General features: G+C 39.1%; 1 protein-coding gene across 2 annotated transcripts; it reads right to left on the bottom strand.

Moving 5' to 3' along the window:
* Window positions 1-10,015: 10,015 nt before the first annotated feature.
* LOC111231243 (interferon regulatory factor 4-like) lies at window positions 10,016-20,035 on the bottom strand. 2 transcript variants are annotated; one of them, XM_022758284.1, is made up of 9 exons: window positions 19,994-20,035; window positions 19,015-19,214; window positions 18,552-18,738; window positions 17,645-17,730; window positions 17,354-17,522; window positions 15,800-15,847; window positions 15,070-15,471; window positions 13,839-13,951; window positions 10,016-12,461 (listed from the first exon to the last, which is right to left on the bottom strand). In XM_022758284.1, exons 2-9 carry the CDS (start codon window positions 19,210-19,212, stop codon window positions 12,309-12,311), a joined length of 1,356 nt encoding a protein of 451 aa, XP_022614005.1. In that variant the 5' UTR covers window positions 19,213-19,214; window positions 19,994-20,035; the 3' UTR covers window positions 10,016-12,308. The 2 variants fall into 2 exon arrangements, with proteins under 2 accessions (XP_022614005.1, XP_022614004.1); XM_022758283.1 differs by having other exon boundaries at window positions 10,017-12,461; window positions 15,800-15,880.
* Between the last annotated feature and the right edge of the window lie 1,851 nt (window positions 20,036-21,886).

Here is a 21,886-nt window from a genome sequence, read left to right on the forward strand (position 1 = left end):
CCTAAAAGACCCAAGATTTTGTTTACTGCTGATTTGTATTGTCAAGCTGTTGTTGAGAGACTTACATACAGTGTATAACAACAAGTGACTATCTAACAATAATTTTAAAGCATCAATATACTAAAAATAGGGGGTATTAAGAAAAAGCATCCAGGCTTGTTTTATATAAATGAAAATAGAATTAATATTTAAATCCCAAATATTACTGATTGTGTAGAAATATAAATGATGTTGCAAGCAGCACGATGATCAGGTTCCAGTCAGTCCTATATTCAATCATACAGGAAAGGAAACGTGAGCTTTCATGCACTCTGTCTCACAAATAAATATTGTGTGAAAGTACTAAGAGAAGGTTTGAGAATAATTCATGGGAGTGTGTGCGGTGGCTGCTATGGAGTTAAATTCTTGTTTAAAAACATTTCTGGTTATCTAGGCCTCCATGCCTCAGAAAGTTGCAGTACTGTAGCATTACAATTTAAATGAATTCTCTCCCTTTTAAAATTAAACTTGGGCTCAAATCAATTTCCATTCATGGAAAAAAACATTTTGTATGCTAAAACCAAGAAAATACATTTATATTTATCTTAATTTATCAAGAAAAAAAAATCAAAATCAAATTAAAAAAACAACAAATAGTGTTCAAAATAATTTTGTTTTAATGGAGGAAATATACCATGAGTTACCTGCCATTTGTCCTTGATCTGCCAAAATAAAAAAGCAAATATGATTACATCTAAATAGAAATAATTAAAGTAACATTTAGAGTTGTATTGGTACGTGACAACCTCAAAATGTGATTCCCTTCTATTTTATATCATGTAGAAATAAAGAAATAGAAAATAATTTAGCAATGGAATTCATAATTTACACTAAGTGGAATTACATTCCACCATATTATTGCCTTCTATGGTCAAAACACAAGTACACTGCATATTTTCAATACCCCAAAAATTCAGCTTTGAGTGTCTTCACAATGTATTGCATGAGACAGAGTCACAACTTAAGACTAGATTGACTCAAACACTATTCAAACTGTAGCCCAGCACACAAGAGGCCCATTCATATTCTATGGATGGATCAACTTGTCGCTAATCTTTATTATCACACAGCAAATGAATATTCTCTAGGCAAATACACCTTGATGTTGTTCCCACTGATGTTCTTCAGGCTATTTAATCCAATACCGAGGTGTTTCCCTGCACTACCAGTGTTCAGCATGTTGTTCTAACCGAGGTTGTTAAAACCACACTGCTGTTAAAAATACATTCCCCAGAGGGCTTGCAGAAGACTTAACATTTAAGCAGGACAGAAAGCTTTAAGTCTCATTTAATGGAAGATCAATATTGATGTAAAGTTTGCAGTGTGTCCTTTTCATTTTTACACCTCGAAGAATGTAATTGCAGTGGTGCACTTAAGAATTAATGCTGCCTTGTTGTGTTTTCTCATATTTTGAATTAGGTCAGGCAGTCTGGATCCTAAACTGAACATAACATAGCAAGTGAGAGGCCCGAAGGGCTGCATATCACAGACTGCAACTGTTCGGTGACTCATAAAAGCTTTTTTTGTTTTTGTACATTCTGGGATGATACGCAGTTTTCCAATTCATGATTATCTCCACGTCTAACTTCTGATGTGAACGTCATCCTCCAATTTAGCTTTTTAGCTATGCTAGCTGTGTGACTCTGGAGACTGCAGTGTCAGCCACTACAGCCACGCAGAGCCACTAATACGCATTGGAACAAATATTCTTGAATCTTTTAATCTCACGAGAGGCTGGTTACAAATTCTACTTGAGAGATGGCCGGTAGTTTTTGAAATGTTCTCAAAATGAGCCTCTGTCTGTTTACATTGAGGTTCTGCAGCTCAGAGTCAAGGCAAGAGAGGATCTCCTGAGCCCTGTGTTTATACTGTCTGTTTCCTGTGTGGCTGTTGAGGGAAGAGACACTGCAGTCAGAGACCAATCAAACATAAACACTGAACAATGGAAGATGGACGGAGGAAGATTTGCTGCAAAGACAGATTTTTGGGGTATCATCGTTTTGCCATCCAAGGCAGAGCTCCAGAATAACCTTTTTCACAAATAGCCCCAAAAAAGAATTTTATATGTAAACCATCAGAGCATCAGAATGTCGTTTCTTTACTGTGTTATTATCATACACACACACACACACACACAGACAGACATACTGAGATTCTTGCTTTATAGTTTGATTAGATAGACGTTTGTGCTCCTGATAATCCATATTAGTGTGTGTATTTCTTAGTATTTCTAAATATTGGGGAATGGAATGGGAATAAAAAAAATCTGGCCGACTGCCTGACCAAAAACCATCAGGAGACACACCATCACATACGGCCTGTGTCACACTTAAAAATAATTAAATAGTAAACAGAGGATTAATTCATGACAATTTGTAGAAAATGGTTATTTTTTTCACTTTCATCTGTATAAGTTAGAAGCTATAGAGGGTGTGAGATCAGAATTCAGACTGGACAGTACAACAGGAAATACAACACCAGACATTCATTTTAGTAGTTTTCCTCCCTCCCTTGGATCTTTTTGAGATAAAATTCTGCAAATTCTGGAGCTTATCACACAGACTTTGAGTACTTTAATTAGTTTATTAGACTTTCTGATGAAATCAGAGCAGAAAAGAAAGCTATATATTATCCTGCTACATAAACTCAGACTAGATTCCTGTTGTCTTCTGCCTGCTGCTTATTGCTATGATCTTGAACCCAGTCAGATGGTTCATATTTGTGAGGTCCTGCCAGCAAGCAGTGACTGAGGGGATAGATGGACCAGAGTTATGAGTTTTGCACCGGAACATTTCAGGTCTTGTGTTGAGTGATAGTAACTATAGTAACAGCACAAGAACACGCACTCCATTGTAGTCGCTAGTCAATGCTCAGTTCAGTTTGTCATTTGCTAAATGAAATAAGCAAATGAAAAATTATATCTATCCTTTCATTCCCAGGGAAGATCTCTGTTCGGCACACATTTTCTATCGTCCCCGAGACGACGGGACACGGTTGGTCTTGAGCCCTGAAAGTACAACTCAACAGGACGCCATGTCATGGTTGTCTAAGTATTCATAACATAAATACATACACAGTGAGAATACACCATTACCTCAGGCCCTTCACTTAGGCTTTATCTAAATGAGCACTGCCCTTTCCGGGTGAATTATAGTCATTAAGAAATGTGGTGATGTGCCTTACAGCCATATCTGGAGTGAAAGTGACTTTCATGACACAGCTCTTTGACTCTCTGGGGTAATTATGCTAAGTTGTGTGTTTATGTCAACTAATAGGCCCCATGATGTTTGCTGACTGACCACAGCTGAAGCAGTGACCAACGGGCACATGAGCTCGACCTTAGTGTGAGCCAGAGTGCAAGGCGAGTCTATCAGACTTTGATCCGGAAACTATCAGGCAAACCTCGTTACACTATCAAAGCACCATCTCTCCGTAGAGAAGGCTTGTCTTTCTTATCACAACTAGGACCCTGCCTCTGCCTCGAACAACTGGACCCCGGTTCCTGGGTGGTCTCGAGCCTTAGCTGCATAATAACGATGCCTAGCAGTTCCAAGAAGATGTGGAATACAGCGAGAATGCCTCATTTCAGCCAGATTGGAATCGCCTCATAACCTTGATGGGACTGATAAGGCAAGCTGGTGTAAGTCTTGCTCTCTCAAAATGAAGTAAATGAAATGTTTGTGAACCGAAAAATCTTACTAAGATTATAGTGATTTCATAGGTATAAGTATCAAATCCCATGTATTCATTCCATGCCCATATCTGAATTTTTGTGCAAGTTTGTGTGAGCCGCATCCATGAGTGGTAACAGGAGGAGGAGCACAGAGAAGCTGGAGGGGGATGTGCAACACAGCCTGAGGTGGGGTGCTGCTCTCCACTCTGTCTGCACTGCCGCTGTCCCATGTCCCTAACCTGGATCTGGACTCTTTTCAGGAGTGGAGGATAGAGAAGGGGGTGTGGTCTCCTCTTGTCTACCCCATTTCCTGCCTTCCACACCAGCTCTAATTGGAAATTTGGGTGGCCCTGTTTATTTACATGGTTGAAATGCGGCGAGGTTGTATTTATATTTTCATGGCGCGTTCTCAGCAGTGCTGCATTACATAGCCTTCCCCTGAGATCGCTGTGGGAGCGGGAGAGGAGTGTAGACTAGCCCAATGGTTGAACATGTTTGTGTGTGTGCGTGTGTGTGTGTGTGTGTGTGTGTGTGTGTGTGTGTGTGTGTGTGTGTGTGTGTGTGTGTGTGTGTGTGTATGAGAGAAGAGTATGGAGGTTGTATGAGGTCTCATCTTCACTGTGAATCTGCACTTAATGATCTTGAGGTACAACCATTACATTTTTTGTGTTGCCTTTATTAATGTAATTGGGTCCATCTGCAGATTAAAGCCAAAAGAATAAGCCACTACAACAAAAATAAAATAAAAAAAATAAAACTCCTGTATGGGAGATTTCATTTTTTTCATGAAATAACACACTGTCAAAATATTCACAAAAGAAGAAGAAGAGCAGAAAACCAAATCATAAAACAGATTCATGCAACATGGCACAAATATTTCAAATGCAATGGAAGATTACACTATTCATATTGCTGAGTCATGCAGACAACATTTACATATGTCTTAAATGTAAAGGAAGAGTAAAGAAAGGATGTGCTAAAAGACTAAAGTGTGAATTAGAAAAAATAAATATGAAGGATTAAATTTAAATAAAATATATATGTAAAATAAATCAAATAAAATGACATGTCACAAATGCCCAGGTAAGATTAAGGAACTGTGTCAGGAATTGTTCTAATCAAATACTGTTCAGAAAAGCACTAAAAACAATTACTCTATACAAGGCTTTAGTTTCAGACATTACACACCAGCCTAAGACCCTCTAACCTAAAGGTCTTACAGGTCCCATAAGTGTATACATGGATAAAAATTATCCTTAGATGAGCCATGTCAGAGTGGTGGCAATGTATGTTTATCTTTCAGACCAGGGCTGCTGAGTGGTGGAAGGCAGAGCTTTCTAGTCAAGCCATGGCTACAGAGAGCCTGGACCTGACTCTGGATAAAGTAAACACTTGAACACACACACACACACACACACACACACACACACACACACACACACACACACACACACACACACACACACACACACACATACAAGCATGAACACACACACACACTCTCACAGGGCTCTCCCGTCCTCCTCCCTGCCCGTCAGCTGGAGACCACACACCCAGACCACACAGAGTCTGAGAACAGCCCGAGTCACTCTCACGCAACACGACCCATGAGCTGTCACTCCGACCACCTCCGTCTCTCTGTCAGCACTAGTTCTGTGTGTCACTTGACACACAGAAACACAAAAAGTAGTATCTATGTTTAGAGAAAGAGAAAAGCTAAATAAGTGGCACCCCAAACTCTTGATTTTTATAGGAAATTGTTTACAAGAAATACAAAAAAGCACAATTTGATCATATTCAGGAATCCAAATGAATTAAGTAGTTATGAAATTACTTTTGTGTGTGTGTATGTGTGTGCACTCCCACATGTGTGGATGTATGTTTGTCTTTGAGGCAGGGGTGTTACAGGGAATCACATCCCTGGGCCATTAGGAGTGATCAAACAGTTTGTGAATGCCCAGATTACTGCTGATAATGGTTCAGCTAAATACAGACAGCAACCAAACAATGACACATCACTCCCTGCTGGTCATTTATTTTACTGCAGCCACATCCATACACAGTGACTTGGTTGGTCTTAACTTGAAAATTGCATTCTTGGTTTCATATGTCCCTGGAGGAAATCTAGTTTATGGTTTGAAAAAAATAATAAATCAGCATTTCCTACTTTCCTTTATCTCCTTGCCAGTAGCCAGTCAAACTAAACAGACAGCCAAGCCCGTCCATTAGTGCCAGGTAGCCCACCATATTGTTCTGCTTATCAACCCTTATCTGTTTACACTCGTCTCCAACGCCATCTGATTGTTTTCCATTACTTTGCTGCTCCTCATCCGACAACTGTTTTTGCTTTCCTGCCATCGTAATGTATTGAGTCAAGTACATTGTTATCTGAGGAGTCTCATATAAACACAGACAACTGAAAACAATTCAAGCTGATTAATTATGACGATAAAAAATTTTATTTACTGCTAATGGGGAGCAATTCTCATGCCTCCAATAGGTTATATTAATAAAAATAATAAATTATGCTAAGAGTAATTCTATGTGTATACACTCCAACTCACATAGGCTGGTCAGTTTTATTGTCCTGTGCTCTGCCATTACATAAGTCTTGACATTATTTGCTCCCATCATCTACAGCTTCATGAGAGCACAGCATCAGTGGACCGGTGGATGATGATTGATGGATTTGCAGTGTCAGTTTGAGAGGTCAAAATATGTAAAAACAAAAATGAGGTCAACACCTTCCTAACCAGGGGGTCGACTAGCAGGATTAGCCCGTGGCGACAAGAGTTAAACAGCACTGTCATCAAATGCTGGGCAGGGGTCTCAGTAATCCCTGACCCTAAACACAGCGGGGTCACTGACTCTGAGTCTAGTGTAAAATTACCACAGGTATATTTTTTTGTTTGTTTTTTTAAGTAAGGGAATCCAGCCAGGTGTTCATCAGAATTTGCACATTTAGTTGTGAATGCAGAATGAATTTTCTAGCTACTTTTATGTAGATAGCAGATTTACAATGTGCAGAAAAAAGTCTCGAAGTACTCCCCCTTCATGCCAGCAGGGGGAGTACATGTGTGTGTGTGTGTGTGTGTGTGTGTGTGTGTGTGTGTGTGTGTGTATTTTGTGTCAGTTTCATTGTGTCCTGTGCTCTCTTTTATGACTGACACCATATGCCAGCTCCAGCTGGACATAAAGTATTCAATGTCTGCAATTTGTCAGGTGCTTTTAAACCACTATGACCTCCCATTGTGTGTACAACATGTAGAACCATGTATGACAACCCAGGACAATCACCAGTATTTTGTTATCTAGAGAATGAGGGTTGAGTGGACAAGTCATTAACCTCAAGCCTGACTTCTACCCTAACTGTGGGGAAGAGTTTGTATAGTGCTCCCTGCACTGTTCTCACTCAACCAACATCTTATCTTTCTATGATCTCTGAGCACTTTCATCAAAAAGTGATTTTACCCTCTCCCACTGAAAAGGTAAAACTACCCACAATTTTACAACAACAAAAAAAAAAAAAGCACTGATAAATATCCTTTATAAATAAACATAATTTCATGGAGAAGTTTTTGTTCTTCTTATCAGAGCCAGACTGAAAATGCTGAGGCCCCGAGGCAGAAAATCTTGGAGGCCCATGCTCTGCTCTCCACAAATGCAATCCAGGTTTTTAAATATGCATTCCCAGCAGAAGTTACTATCTGTTAGAACAGTAACTCACTTAATTTACACTAACAGGCTACAGCCTATGATCATAAACTGAGTGACAATATCATCACCTGTAGATATAGCCCATCATACAGGATTTACACCACATGATTGCAAGAATACTTTTATTTACATCTATTTTATTATAGCTCTTCAATGTATTTTATTGTATTTCATAGTCAGCATTTTTATTTTTGTCTTGTGTTTTTATATCTTGACATCTATTTTTATGTCACTCTATTTTTAACTACTATTACTGTGATGATAGCTTTTAGATCTATTTCATCACGTTTATCACTTTACTTTCTCAAGTCCATTGGTCTGAAGAGAACACGTGCCATGCAGAGCAAACAGGAAACAGCAAGACATCAGTACAAAAACACAGCAACAACAACCCATTTCGGCATAGATAGAACCACGTATATCAATGCCAGCAACACAAAGCCACAAAAACACAGCCAGCAATACTGATCACAACCATCTTTTGATACATGCAGACTTGCGAAGGAGCATTAAATAGACACAGATATAATATAATCATCATTGTATTGATTTTGATAAAATTTTAAAAGATGCAGTTGCCAGTTATTGGATAGTAAAATTGTAATATAAACATGACAGATGTCATGCAACACAGAGTTAAAGGACAAAACATACCAAATTGGTAATAAAATATTATTGCATAAAACAGACTACTTATGTCTATAGATTTGCTCAGCTTTTTGCTTTAACAGGATATGAACAGACAGGCAGGCCTTATAATGCGAGTAATGTGATTATGTAATAATAATAATAATAATAATAATAATAATAATAATAATAATAATAACAACAACAACATTTGTTGTTTTGATTTAGACATGGGCTAAGTCAATTCATTTTATTTCATGAGAAAAATTGGCCCCTCAGATACTTCACCATGGCGCCTAGCCTGGTTAAAATAGTTACTTATTATTATCTATGGTTGAAACAGGCTGCCCTGCTGCTAACCTACCTCCCACTGGATCTCCTGCATCCATCGGTGTCGGGCTCAGGTGGAGAGATGAGGGAAGGGCTGTTGAACAGGTGGCTGTCGCAGGCTCGTGGCTCTCTGCCTCGGTTTCATGCTGATGCTCAGTGGAACTACCGTTAGTGGCTGCTCCCGTTTAAGGTTAGAGGAAACACATATCGACGGGGGAACAGATTTGGGGAACAGAATTGTCCTCCTCTTATTCCACGCTAACACCCCTTCCAGGCTCGTTGCTAATGCTAGCAAGTCGACTTTTGAAAACAGTCGAGATAGAAGGTGTAATTCGTCCGAGTTTCAGTTTCTCTAATGCTCTTTTCTTTTTCCGTGTTTCCCCTTGATGCTCCACTGCACCACGTTTGTCTTCCATGATGTTTTGAAGAGGCGTCCTCCTCACCTGGCGGGCTTTGGCGCTAAATTCCCACGGTCACCACCTGACCTGACACGTCATCATCATGCTACAGACCCGCCCAGCAAACCAATCATAATAAAAAATGTTCAATTGCAAATAAAGTAACTCAGCATTCATTGGTTTGCACTAAATTATTAATTCAATTATAATTAACTAAATTTATTTGTAAAAAAAAAAAGAAAAAAAGAAAAGAAAGCAAGGCCAGTTGGTGGGGGTTCGAGGCCCCCTAGAGGTCGGAGGCCCAGCGGCACCTGGCCAACCGGCCGAGTGGACAATCCGTGTTTACCTTTGTGTATTCTACAACGACATCTGTTTTGTTTACCTGCAGCTACACCAACCAGCAGATGTCAGCGAAACATTGCCAAGTTTTTCTTGTTATTTAACCTAATTTTTTTCTTGCCTCAGATCCTTGCTGTATTATCACACATGAATAAATGGATCGCTAAGCCAACCATACAAACCAACAGTGCTTTACAAACTGTATTTTCTGAATATGTAGCTCAAACTCTGAATAACAGAATTATTATAAAATGAAAATCTGACAAGTTCAATGTAACAGTATAAATGAACAAGATGAAGCTGTATAGTAAGTGTGATCAGTGTTACTGCAGAGAAATTCCTAAGTCAAAAGATAATCCATGTGTGAAGGGTAGTAAAAGTAGCAATAACAGGATCAGGTTGAGATTTTTAGACAACAGCTACAAAGTTGCAGTGATTCTGGCCACTGTTAGCCTACTTTTTTTCTGAAGTGGAAAACAAGATTTAAACTGTGGCTTAGTATTATTTGCCACTACCAGCCCAATCAGTCATATTCTTCATAGTCACTGAGTCAAGATGGAACCAAAAGAATCACTTTCTTTTGGAGAAAGTGGTGAAGTTAATATGCCGCTGGTGGTTTCATTTCTCTCTAAAACCTTTTTGGGCGATTTGGTGACTAAACAGTCCGCTCCAAAGCTTCGAGTGAAGGGCTCAGACGATGTCGCTTGGAGTAACGGTTCACATAGGCGGATAAACTGAAGCCTAACTACAAATGATGTGGCTTCCTGCAGAGGGGGAAACACCATGGCAAATGTGTGAATGTGTTTTTCTTTTTTTCTTTCTTCTTTTTTTCTTTTTTTTTTGTTCTTTTTCTTTTTGTAACCAAATATGACTCTCTCATTCTTCCACCCTTTTGTTTGCAAATCAGGGGAGCTCAAAGACAAAACAGCACAGTAGACATGTTACAGAAGATTGATACTTTTATTTCAAAATAAATCATCTATTCGTGTCGAAGTTTTATATTAATCAATGTCTGATTATTGCTACTGTTATTTAAAAAAGATTAACAACAATATTTTTTCGGTATGCACACTTTTTGTGATTTCCTCTGTAGCTTGCTCTAAATGTTTTACTGTAACTGTAATAAGAAATGGGTGTGTGCGTGTCTGTGTTTGAGTCACAGATGCTGTAGGTGGGGGAGTCACATGCTTTGTCCTGAGTCCACAAATGTCAATTTCTGATAACAGTAATACTGCAACTATGTGACACACACATGTACCCACCTACACATGCACACATGGCCCTTTTCTACACACACACGCACACATATACACTGTTTACCACAACAGCACACTGTATATTGAGCTGGTATCGTTTTCGCTATTAGGATCTGATTTTGACTGAGTCAAATGTCTGGTTGTATTGAAGTAATGCGAAACAAAAAAAATCACCCAGCAGATGATCAGAGATACTGACTGGATGTTTGGGGGTGGGGGTGGGGGGGTGAGGGAGGATTTATGGTTCACACACACACACAAAAGAAAAACATTCCTGCCTGTGATTTTGGTCAGACTTTTGAAGCCATTGTGAAAGTGATGTGGTTTAAGTGTGAAGGAAGTAAATGCAGAGATCGAAACTCTGGACCACAGAAGAAAAATATAACACAGCCTCCATCCCTCCTATTGCTGCATTGGCCCTTAGGACTTCAACGTACTGAGAGATTCCTCTAAAAACATTTGCATTTTGTGTCTAATGTTATATACGCTTTCCTGAGTGGGTAACGGACATTTTGTTGAGCTGTTGCGATAGATTTTAGAGGACGTTACATCCAGTGAAGCTCTGCAATATCTCAGGCATGGGAACCAGAGAGCTGTTCCCTGGCTAAAGCTGCACGAAGACCACAAAGATAGTTTTCCTTCCCATTTGTGAGGCCGCTAGTTTCAGGTTAAGAGGAACAGGTACGGTTTCCTTACAAGTTACAGGATGGGTGTGATTTTTCCAGTCAACTTCCTACAGTCCAGTCGTGTCAAAACCACCCATCATGGCCAGTCTTTTCTGGTGACACAGACCTTGAGTCTCAAGCTGCTCCCTGATTATGAGTTGTTCGCCACTGGTCCCCTCCTTTTTTGCTTCCACCATTGTACGCATTCCTGTGCTTTGCCTTTTCAGTTCTCTACAACCCCACAATATATTTTCTTAATTATTGATTCCATAACTGTCCACACTCATAGCTCAATTCACAGGTTTAATTTCTAATGCTAACAACCATTAGACAATTACAGTATGTAAACAAACACTGAGAAAATCAAAATACGCATAACTGTGAACTTCAAAATATAATATCACAATCATACCACAATCAAAATAGTTCATTTCTTCTTCATTATCACCTACAAACAGCTCTTAATTTAAAGGAATCAGATGTTTTTAAAAGCAGATCAGATTCAGTACAAATTGATTTTTGTTAACACACCCTGCAATACATGGTGCAGCCAAGAGGGAAACGATTTGTGATAACAGCTTCCTTTACTACACCACCAGACCAGTGATTTCTCTCACATTCAACTTGCATTATTTAATTTTATTCATTTATTTATTTTTTGCAATGAAAAGAATTGAGCGCTGAGATTGATCACTTGCTCATCAGAGCATACGTTTTTATTTGGCACATCATGCACACAGAAAGAGCTCTGTCAACTGACTGAGTGCTGAGTGCAACAATGACATTGTCAGCTGTTAGATATGAAAACGCATTAAGTATTCATTCATACTCTGTTTTATTACTTCGGAGTATCAGTGTTTGTCTTAGGGGCCACTCTTCCTGTGCACCTGTGCTAGTACTTCCTGTCTCAGTCGCCCTCCGCTCCCCTCATCCCCCCCACCCTCAAACCGCATCCTTCACACTGTCACAATAATACATTTAGTGAGAAAAAAAAAACATTACCCCAATGTCCCAGACACAAAGACTACGACACATAGGTGTGCAAGTGAAAACAACAGGGTCTTCCCCATCTCTACCCCTGAGTAGCGTGCAAGTGCCTACCATTTACAGTACACAGCACTGCAGTCACAAGGTGTGGTCAATGGTCAGCAGTTTACATTCGCATTCCTCCCCTCCAGCGTGTGTGTGTGTGTGTGTGTGTGTGTGTGTGTGTGTGTGTGTGTGTGTGTGTGTGTGTGTGTGTGTGTGTGTGCATGCATGCTTGTCACTCCTGAATATGCTGTAGAGGCCTCTGGGAAGGATAGTCGATTGCTGGAGATGATGTGTTCTGTTCCTGGATGTGATCATAGCCCCGCAGGTAGTGGCCACTGTTCTGCTGGTAATAGTACACCAGTTTTCTGGCAAACACTGGCTCCACCTAAAATGAAATTATGTCTATGTATGAAATATGTCTGTGGCTGCTGCATCACATTATATTACTGTTTACTGCGTAGCAAAGACTATAGCCTAATGCCTTCATGCCTGTTCTGGTTGATCAGGCCATTTAAAAAATCATTACAAACAAACAATATGCAGATTCTGCAATTCTTTCACATTTCTTGTCTATTTAAACTCGTTTGTTTGAGAAATTAGCCTTAAAACCAAGTTAGCCTTCTTACATTTCCGATTCCCAAAGTCGATGGGTTTTTGGTTGGATGCCAGAAATAAGGTCCGTAGTTATCACAAGACATTTTCACATTTTATTCTATGACATAAAATACGTAAGTAAATACCCCACTCGTGATTTTTGAAGCTTTTACATCTCTCAAAAAAGGCGGTTGCTCACAAGTGGCTAAATAAGACAACAGAGGTCGTCATGACATTAATCGTCATCACGCCAAACACGAAAACAGATCTATTCACAAATCCACCTTAACATGCTTGTGCTCTTGCAAACTATTACTAACTTTCTATGAGGAAAGGCTTTTGTAGACTAAGTAAGCCATGTAAGTCATGTGACCGGGGTGTATTTCATTTAAAGCCAAACATTGGCTTTTTACTTTTCGTGATAGTATTTAGGCTTCAATGGAAAAATCCTGTTGGCTTTTTGTTGACGGAACCAGGGTGATGCTAACTTCTGGGTCAGCCTACAATAATGCATCATCCCTGCGACACTCTGTCTCTGTTTTACTAAGTGTCTTCCCGAAAACTATTAATATTCAAGTTGAATGAAATACAAGTCATTAATTTACATATTCATGCATACAAGGCACCTAAAACACATTAAATCACATTAATTCAACCAGTCACTGATGGTCACTGACATCAGCTAGTGACATTAGCTTTAGCAAGAGTTTGTTTGTTTTGTTTTTCTCAGTAACAGCTGAATTTAGCAACAGCATCATTGAGTTACAGAATAACTAACTGAAAAAATTAACATGTGTGTTCATAAAAATTGATATATTTCAATATAGAGTAAAATCAATGAGTAAATCTAGCTTTGGTTTTGGCTAAGGCACGCCGTGACTATTTCACCCATTAGCATGATATTGTGTTAAAGCAGCTTGGCTATATTTTATCACTTTTGTAGTTAGTGTAAATTTAAAAAGGTGCAGTTTTTGTGTTCTGCATTTGTAGTGCAGTATATAGGTCTCTAATTTTGAAAAAAAAAATATACATCAGTCAAATTTGGTTTTTAGAAAGAGAAATATTTGTAACCACATTTTCCACCACATGATACTGTAATAGCTCATGTCCTTAAAAAGAAAAAGAACTGCTCTCAATTACAAGGTTACGTTTTGTAGTGGATCGGTACCTGTGCTGTGATCAGCTTCCTCTGTCGCTGTGGGTCAGGATACTCGTCTCCAAAACATAGCACTACCTGGTGTCTTGGTACATGTCGGCCATTATGGGCAAAATCTTGAAGCTCTGAGAGAAGAAGAGCAAGAAAAGTGCTACTTATCATACAGTCCAGCATGCCACATGTTAACAGTGAATAAACAGTCAAACTCCAAGTTGCTCATGACATTTTCCTTAATTAAGACAGCTTTTCTGGAAACCACTGATGAGGATGATGGAAATTTCAGTGTGAAATGGCACAGAAACACTATCTTGTCATACTGTGTGCTGGGCCACGGAAGGTGGGTGGGGACTCCACACACTTTGGCCCCCTGCTGAGAATGTGACTAGCTTCTTCGAGCTACCTTAAGAGGGACTTACCCAGCTAAAGTGCCTGCAACATCTCCCTCATCATTAACATCAACATCATCACAGCCATTATCGACATGACCACATCCATCATCACACTGGAAACAGCTGTAGCAGCGTGGTTACTGGTGCATTCTAGTTATTCTTCTCACTTACAGAATTTGATCAATTGTTCTGATCAAAATTATTAAGAATATTGAATATTGAATTGAAGATACCGTGAATGCTCATAATACAATAATGATGTCTCAGTCTGTGGACTAACAATTTACCATCAAGCTGAATCAATACCTTTGTGACCTGTGCTAGAAAATAGTACATTTACTCAACACCTGTAACTCAGTAGTATTTTAAAGCGTGTGTACTTTATATCTGTACTTTACTACAGAGAAAGATTGTGGTTTTTAATTGCCGACAAACGCTGTATATTACGAAACAATTCAACGTATCCTTATATCTACTTAAAGGTACATTGTAGTGTACTCATAAATATGTTTTTCTGATAATCATTCTGTACCTTTTCTTATTAAAAAAATTAACTACAGGACATTACTTTATGATATTGTTATGTATCTATAGAGGATGACATATTCTGTACAGCCTGTGAAGCTCTTCAAGGCCAATTTGTGATTCTGGGCTGTAAAAACTGACATGACTTTAGTAACATATCTGAATATTTCTTCCACCACTTTCTGTGACACAGACTGAACAATACATTTTAGTATAAACTTTACAAACGGAGTTTTTATTGCAAAAGTATTATATTGGATTGCATCATTAGGTATACCTCCAAACTTGTGTGTGTGAACAGAACACTACAGCGGCCTATTAGTCCTTACCAATAAGGAATTGCTGGGTGTCAAACAGTTTGCATGGCTGCTCCTTCTCCAGCTTGTTGGGTTTATCCAGATACGGAGCCAGAGGTCCCTCCCAGTATACTCGTCCCTGGCATAGGCGCTTAGCATACAACCCATCAGGCATCATCCATAGATGCACCCCCCTCTCCAGTATGTTAGGAAGCATCTCAGCACCCTGCCTCTGAGATTCAGGGTACGGGAATGGAAAAAGGATGGTTTCTGCCCCACTGTGAAACTTGTCCTCTGGGCATGGGGAAGAGGGGGAGGATGAGGATGGAGAGGAGGAGGAGGAGGAAGACGTGATCCGGCAACCTTCTGGGCTGGTGGTGGTAACTTCCTTCACCAAAGATTCTCTGTAGTATAGGGACACATGCAGGCTGACATCTGGAAGAAAGATATCAGCATTTAACAGATATTTATTCATAGGAAAACTCATCAGTATCATCAACAGCAATTTGAGCCTCGCAGCATGATCAGATGCAGACCCTGAAATGTCAAGCTTAAATAAAACATAATCTTCAGTAATCTTGCCATGAAAACTATTACTCACTTATGATACTAAGCATTTTTTTTAATCCCCTTTTTTTCAGGAAATGGGCCAAAAAAACACTCACTATTCATGCAAATAAATTCAGAATAGTACAAATTTAAAAACAAGCATATGAGTGAACGTCTATTTATGGGTTTTAGTTTACCAGAGTTGATTCTTTACCTGTTATTGCATTGTTGTGGTCCATTGTGTACATGGGTGGCTGTGACTCTGAAAAGTAGGTGTGGATGGAGAGATGAAAACCTGCGCAGAGTAAATTGAATAAATATTGGTTATAATTGGAGGATTGAATCTGAAAATGTTGACATGTGAAAGGGTGTTTGGCCACTTCTTTTCAAGTTTGAGGAAGTTTTTTTTTTTTTTTAATTATCATTGTAGTCTAATTTGGAACAATAGCAAGTCTGCAGAATGTGTTTGGGCCTTGCTGTAGATCAGGCAGGCACACAAGTCGCACATTTCACACATCTTCCAGCTGTATGCAACAATAACCTACAAACAACCAGGCCGTCTGCATAAACAAATCTAGCTCAAGATATTTTTGCACAGATCACTGACCACCATGTGCATAGCTAATGGATCTGCCTGTCTCAATGCCTGTTTCCCAGCTATTTCATACCTGCCATCTGTCCAGCCCGCAACTGAATTAGCATTTCCATTCATGGGGGTTGTGCATGGTTTCCGTTTCAATATGAATCCAAGCTAATTTCACTGTTTTTTTTCCAAGACTTTACCTTGGATTCTAAACACACCCACACCCATAAAACTGTGCACATTCTCACTTGGAAGCTGTCCACTGCAACCTCACGTAACTATAGCCATCAAAAGTCTAACGTGTCTGATGGGACAGCAACTTTGCTACAGTAAATCTTACATAGTCAAAGCACAGTATACTGTGTTGTCTTGTTAGAATAATCACTGAGCTCATTTATCTGTGGTACAAACCATAATCACTTTACAATCACTTTCTGCTGTGATACTGCTGTGACGATAAACACTTTGAAACTGTTGTGAATCTCCCTCTGCTATAATTAGTGCTTTCAAATAAATTAACTGGAAATGCAGGCTTTTATGAGGTTTATTTATCACCCAAACCTAATATAACTTATATTTACTTATTTGAAAAGTTTCCATTTAATTTTATATGATGTACCTCATAATGTGTCAATAATATTCTTGCTCTTCTTTATGCATTAAAAAAATAGTTGGTGATGAAACAGTCTTTGAATTTATCTGTGGGTGTTTTTTTCTCCCACCTTAAAGATCAAATGTGGATTTCACTGTAAATTACATGTGAGGGATTGTGATAACTGATGACATTTTAATTTAACAACGACTAATGACATGACCTTATAATCTGTTAAAGCCTCATTTCAGAGATTGATCAAAGTATTGTACAATGAAACAAATAAGCACGATTATAAGTGCCTGTTTTATTTTGTCAGTAAGGTGATAACTTTATTCCATTTCAGACCAGACTTCACATTTGATAAAAGGACTGACAGGATGTCTGTGGTTGGAAACTGATGCACTTATTTGGAAAATATTTATGAAAATCTAAAAAAGAAATGTATAAATTCGCATTAAAACAATCAAAATGTCACGCATCTAGAACTTATTTGACCAAATGAAATTTGAGAAAATTATTTGAAAACATTATAGTTATTTTTATGTGTGTGAATATGTTGCATCCATGATGTTTGTATGGCTGTATCTTACCATTTTCCGAGTGTGACCCAGGCCAAGCCCGGCTGATGGTTGATGGGTAGTGGCCATACTGCAGCTCTGCATGTGACCCGTGGTGATGTGGAGGTGGAAGAGGTTGTTGTTCTTGTGGTGGGTAATCCCTCCAGTCCCTTCTCTCCTGAGAAACCATATAGCCGGGTACCTGAGAAGGGAGCATATGAATGATCACTCAGAGAAGATGTCATAAACTAAAACATTTCTTCTCTATTTATGTGTTAGGCCTGGTCGAGCCTATAGGACGCAGCAGTCACAAAATGTGCTGACCTGGTTTTGCAGAGACGCATACTGAGGAATATATCCAAGAGCATTCATATGTGATGGTGTCTCCTCCATACAGCTCATCTTCATTCCTGTAAATGTACAAAACCAAAAATATATTTGTCAGATAATTTATTCACAATATTGGCCATGCTTTTCTATGAAGACAGCACATCTTCTCCCAAAAAGAAGGAACTTGCATCTGTGATAATAATACAGGATTGTAATTTAGCTTTATTGTACAGATTAACTATAAACTAAAAATGTGTGAGATGCGAAATTGTGGGGACCTAACTACCCTGATTCATTTAGCGGGTGTAAACTGTGAATGTGCTTATGCAATTATGAGATCTTGCTATTTTAACTTAAGTGATAGGGTGATTTGCAACAGATGACTCAGGCAACTGCCAATCTATATCTTGCTCGTGAAGCAAGCATTAGCCCAGATACAAAGAACTGCTCTGCTGTGACAAAAACTGTTGTACTATGGCAGAGACTTAGTTATGCAAGGCTGGAGGTCTTCTGGTTGTGTTATGTGCACCCTGCACTTAGTAACCGAAGCCCTCTAAAAAAAGCACTACGGCCTTTTTGGTACATGCTTTGGCTTCCTTTGTGCTTCCTGCCTCAATAGATTCAACTGCAGTGGTGCACATGTATGTGAAAAATGCACCAGCACTCACATAAACAATGTGGCTTGCTTTGTGAAACGCAGCAGTGCATTGTATATGTAAATGTAAATGAACCATTGTTATGGCATGGGTTTAGAGTTTACTATTTGTCAATCGAAGACCAACTATAAAATATTTTGCCCCTTACCACAGCTTGCTACATCTATCACTGCAGACATAGGTGGCTTAATGTAAATTGCAAAAGGCCTTATTGCATCTTACATGGTCATTATTTAAACACTTACCTTTTTTGGCTCCCTCTGGAATGATTCTGTAGACTTTGTAGGGATCTGAGATGTCCAGTTGGCTTCTTTCTACTAACTCATCAAAGTCATTGCTTTTATTAAGAGCACAGCGTAGTCTAGTTTTCCATGTGGGGGGATCTGGCTTGTCCACACCTTCCTTATATTTTCCTTTAAACATTGCCCATGCCTGAAACAATCATTGAATTGATTCATTTAAACTTCCTCTTTATTCATGCCAGTGTACAAAGACTAGGGCTTTGAAGAATAGATTAACGCACAAGCGCTTATAGCCCTTTTAGCAATAGCCTTTTCAAAACAATGTTACACATCTGTAACAAAAAATTAAGAAAGCAGACATTTTAAAATATGCTTTTGAAGGTTAATTCTTGTGCAGTAGTGATTTTAAAATGCAGTTGTCGGAGGCTTCAGATGCAGTGTGAGAAGACAGGTGGGATTGTCTGACCTTAAAGAGTGCAGCATCCTCCTCTCTGTTATAATCTTGTTTGCCTGCATGTTTCCACGGAATCCGGAAAATAGTTTTTTCATCGTTTTCCCAAACCAGGCCAGGATATCTCCTGCTGTCAATCTGATCGATCAGCCACTGTCTGAGTTTGCCGTTGCCACAATGGACTGACAGGCCGGCGTCCTCATCCAGGTTCATCTCTGCAAAATAAGACAAAGTAAAATCAAATTTAGTGCATAAAAGAACTGTGGGTGCAGTAAGATGATGCTCTTCTTGCTTTAAGAACTGTGAGACTCATTTCCCTGAACCTGAGAAAAGAAGTTTGATCAATTTGATCGACTGATTAATGTACTAGGTTCATATTAAAAGTTTCTTTCCAAGTACAATTCTTTTAGTAATGAAAAGAGCTGTCAAGGTTAGTTAGTTGAGCTGCACTTAGCCTTTACTATGCAGCCCTAGCTGTAACATTAGCAGGCACTTTTCAATGTGTTTTAACTAGTTGTCTCGGGATGGGTTTGACACCTTTGGTCATACTCATACACAACTGAAGGGTGTAAGGGTAAGCGTTGAAGTGGCCAAAAAGAAATGTGACACATTTGCAAGACATGCATGGATAGAGACATAAGTGTGGTAGCTATATCTAAATGAAAAGAATATGTTTTAACACAACTACAGTGCATGCTTGTATACATGCTACTGAGACATGTTTCTTAACTTCATCCTATCAGTTTTGTAGGACATAAATTCCACTTTGAACAAGACAAGTTATATGATTAACAGGATAAGTTGAATGACAAAGTTAATATTATTGAAACATGAAATTTTACCTGCCAACCTTGATACTGACTCAAATGATTGAGATCAGCTATTTTCTCCTGACTGAAACTGGGGTTAGTGGGGGTTAATAGATACATTAAAGGTTTTCATTAATCATAATGTTGAGAATACGCTTATTCATTTAAGAGGAGCTATGTCTTACCTTTGATCAACGTGAGCTCCCCCGCTGAAATCTGTTTTGAAGCTCTCGGTGTCCTATTCTTAAATGTAATCACATCTTGATTTGTAACAGGGAGGAGCCTCTCAGGCTCTGAGAAGTTCAAGAGGAGATGCGCAGCAGTCAGTCGTTCATTTCTGTGAAACTCAGCGCCCACACACAGTGCTACAGTGGGGAATCCCTCTAGTGACACCCTGAGCACACACCGGGACAGAATGGAACAGTTACCTGTATACATTACCATCACAAAATACCCCCCCGACACATATTGTTCATGTTCTACCGAAGTTCTACCTAATTTGCACTTCTATAACTGCTGACTGGAAACAATACAGTCTTTAAAGTTCTTAAATTCGTTATTGAGGAAATACTGACTTTGACTGAGTGACTGATGAGGCACGAGGAACCAATGTGGAGAGAAGAAGCACATGGTTGAGTCCAGAGTACATCTTGTATCTTTTAACAGTACTTTGTTTACTGCCCTCCAGTGGCTATCTATGCACACACCCAGCAATCAATGGTGTGTATACGACTACTGTATGTAATATCTCACCATGGTGAAATTAATGGAGTTTTTAATGCTTTATAGTATTTAAAAGACAGTTGAGCAGAGAGAGAGAGAAAAGAACATGATCTTGGTGTTTTTGATGCCACCATGCATGACCTGCCTTGCACATTAGACAAACAGGAAGAGAACCAGGAAACAGAGATGTAAACATAGAATAGAAGCATAGAAGCATTGAATGTGTCTTATCACCTTCAATGTGTCAGCCCGCCGCAAGTGACAAACTCACAAAACAATTGACTTTACTCCCTTATTTCACTATTTAAAATCACTACAAATTTAACTTTCAATTATCTTATGAAATGAATCCAGTGTAAGTTAATGATAAAGGTGAGTTAAATCCACTAAATTCCTGCATGATGTTTTGCAGAGTAAGAATTGCTCTTAAGTGCTGAAAAAGCCAACTTCAGAGTAAAATAGTGCCTCCCTGAAAGTGAGGATGTCACTTTTATTGTATTACTCCTACAGCAAAGTGTATTCTTTAAGAGCAGCTTTTCATGTGATCACATGATTAATCATTTGCATGAAAAGAGACCCTACATCCACCCCATTGGTAATCAAAATCCCTTACATATTGTTGCCAGTGATGTTAAAAGCATATAGGACTTTAATTTCAAGTTAAATTTTATCTACATGAACCGCTGGCAATTTATACACAAAAAAGACAAGAATATTTGCATTATTTGTATTGTACATTGGCCTTGTTGGTGTGTTGTTGTTGTTGTTGTTACAGTACTTTACAAATATAGTTCCAGCATAAGTAGTTTCCGCCTAGGGCAGCAGGGTTGCATGCCCCTAGTGCTGATTGCCGGACACATATGATCTTGGTGTGCGCTCTGTCACGTTCTCTTCACACATGGCATTGTTGCACATTTTTCTTTCCATGGTGCTGTATCTGGACCAGCAGTAGTCGTTGGATTGGTCTCTGCCACTTTGGTGCTGGTAGCTGAATCAGGCAGATCAGTGGGACCAGCAGGCACTAAATAGTTCTCTTCATCTCCATCTCCCTATCTCTCTCTCTCTCAGTTGCGAGGAAATGCGAACAGTTTTAGTTTAGTGAGTAAAGTGCCCACAAGTAAACCCAGGATTTGCATGTTGCTTTCTTTAGAATTCGTCTGAGTCTGAGTGGAAAAAACTGCTGCTCCCTTCACGTGGCTGTACAGATTAGCTACTCAGTACACTCGCAGGCAAAGAAAAGTAAGAGAAACACTTGTGGTAAGTTTTTCTGCTAAGTGATACTAGCAAGATGCGACTGTGACCCTTTTATATACAGTCTAAGAGTGTTAGGCATCAACTATGACATCAGTTACAAA

The sequence above is a fragment of the Seriola dumerili genome, unplaced genomic scaffold (assembly GCF_002260705.1).
Source record: "Seriola dumerili isolate Sdu_G_001 unplaced genomic scaffold, Sdu_1.0 BDQW01000291.1, whole genome shotgun sequence".
Lineage (NCBI taxonomy): Eukaryota > Metazoa > Chordata > Actinopteri > Carangiformes > Carangidae > Seriola > Seriola dumerili.

Excerpts from the sequence above, each read along its gene's own strand:
- LOC111231243 (XM_022758283.1), bottom strand. The coding sequence starts at position 19,212 with ATGAACCTGGATGAGGACGCCGGCCTGTCAGTCCATTGTGGCAACGGC. Across the intron at positions 15,881-17,353 it reads TGGGTCACACTCGGAAAATG|GTTTTCATCTCTCCATCCAC; the intron begins GTAAGATACAGC and ends TACTCTGCGCAG. Across the intron at positions 13,952-15,069 it reads CACCCAGCAATTCCTTATTG|AGCTTCAAGATTTTGCCCAT; the intron begins GTAAGGACTAAT and ends TTCTTCTCTCAG.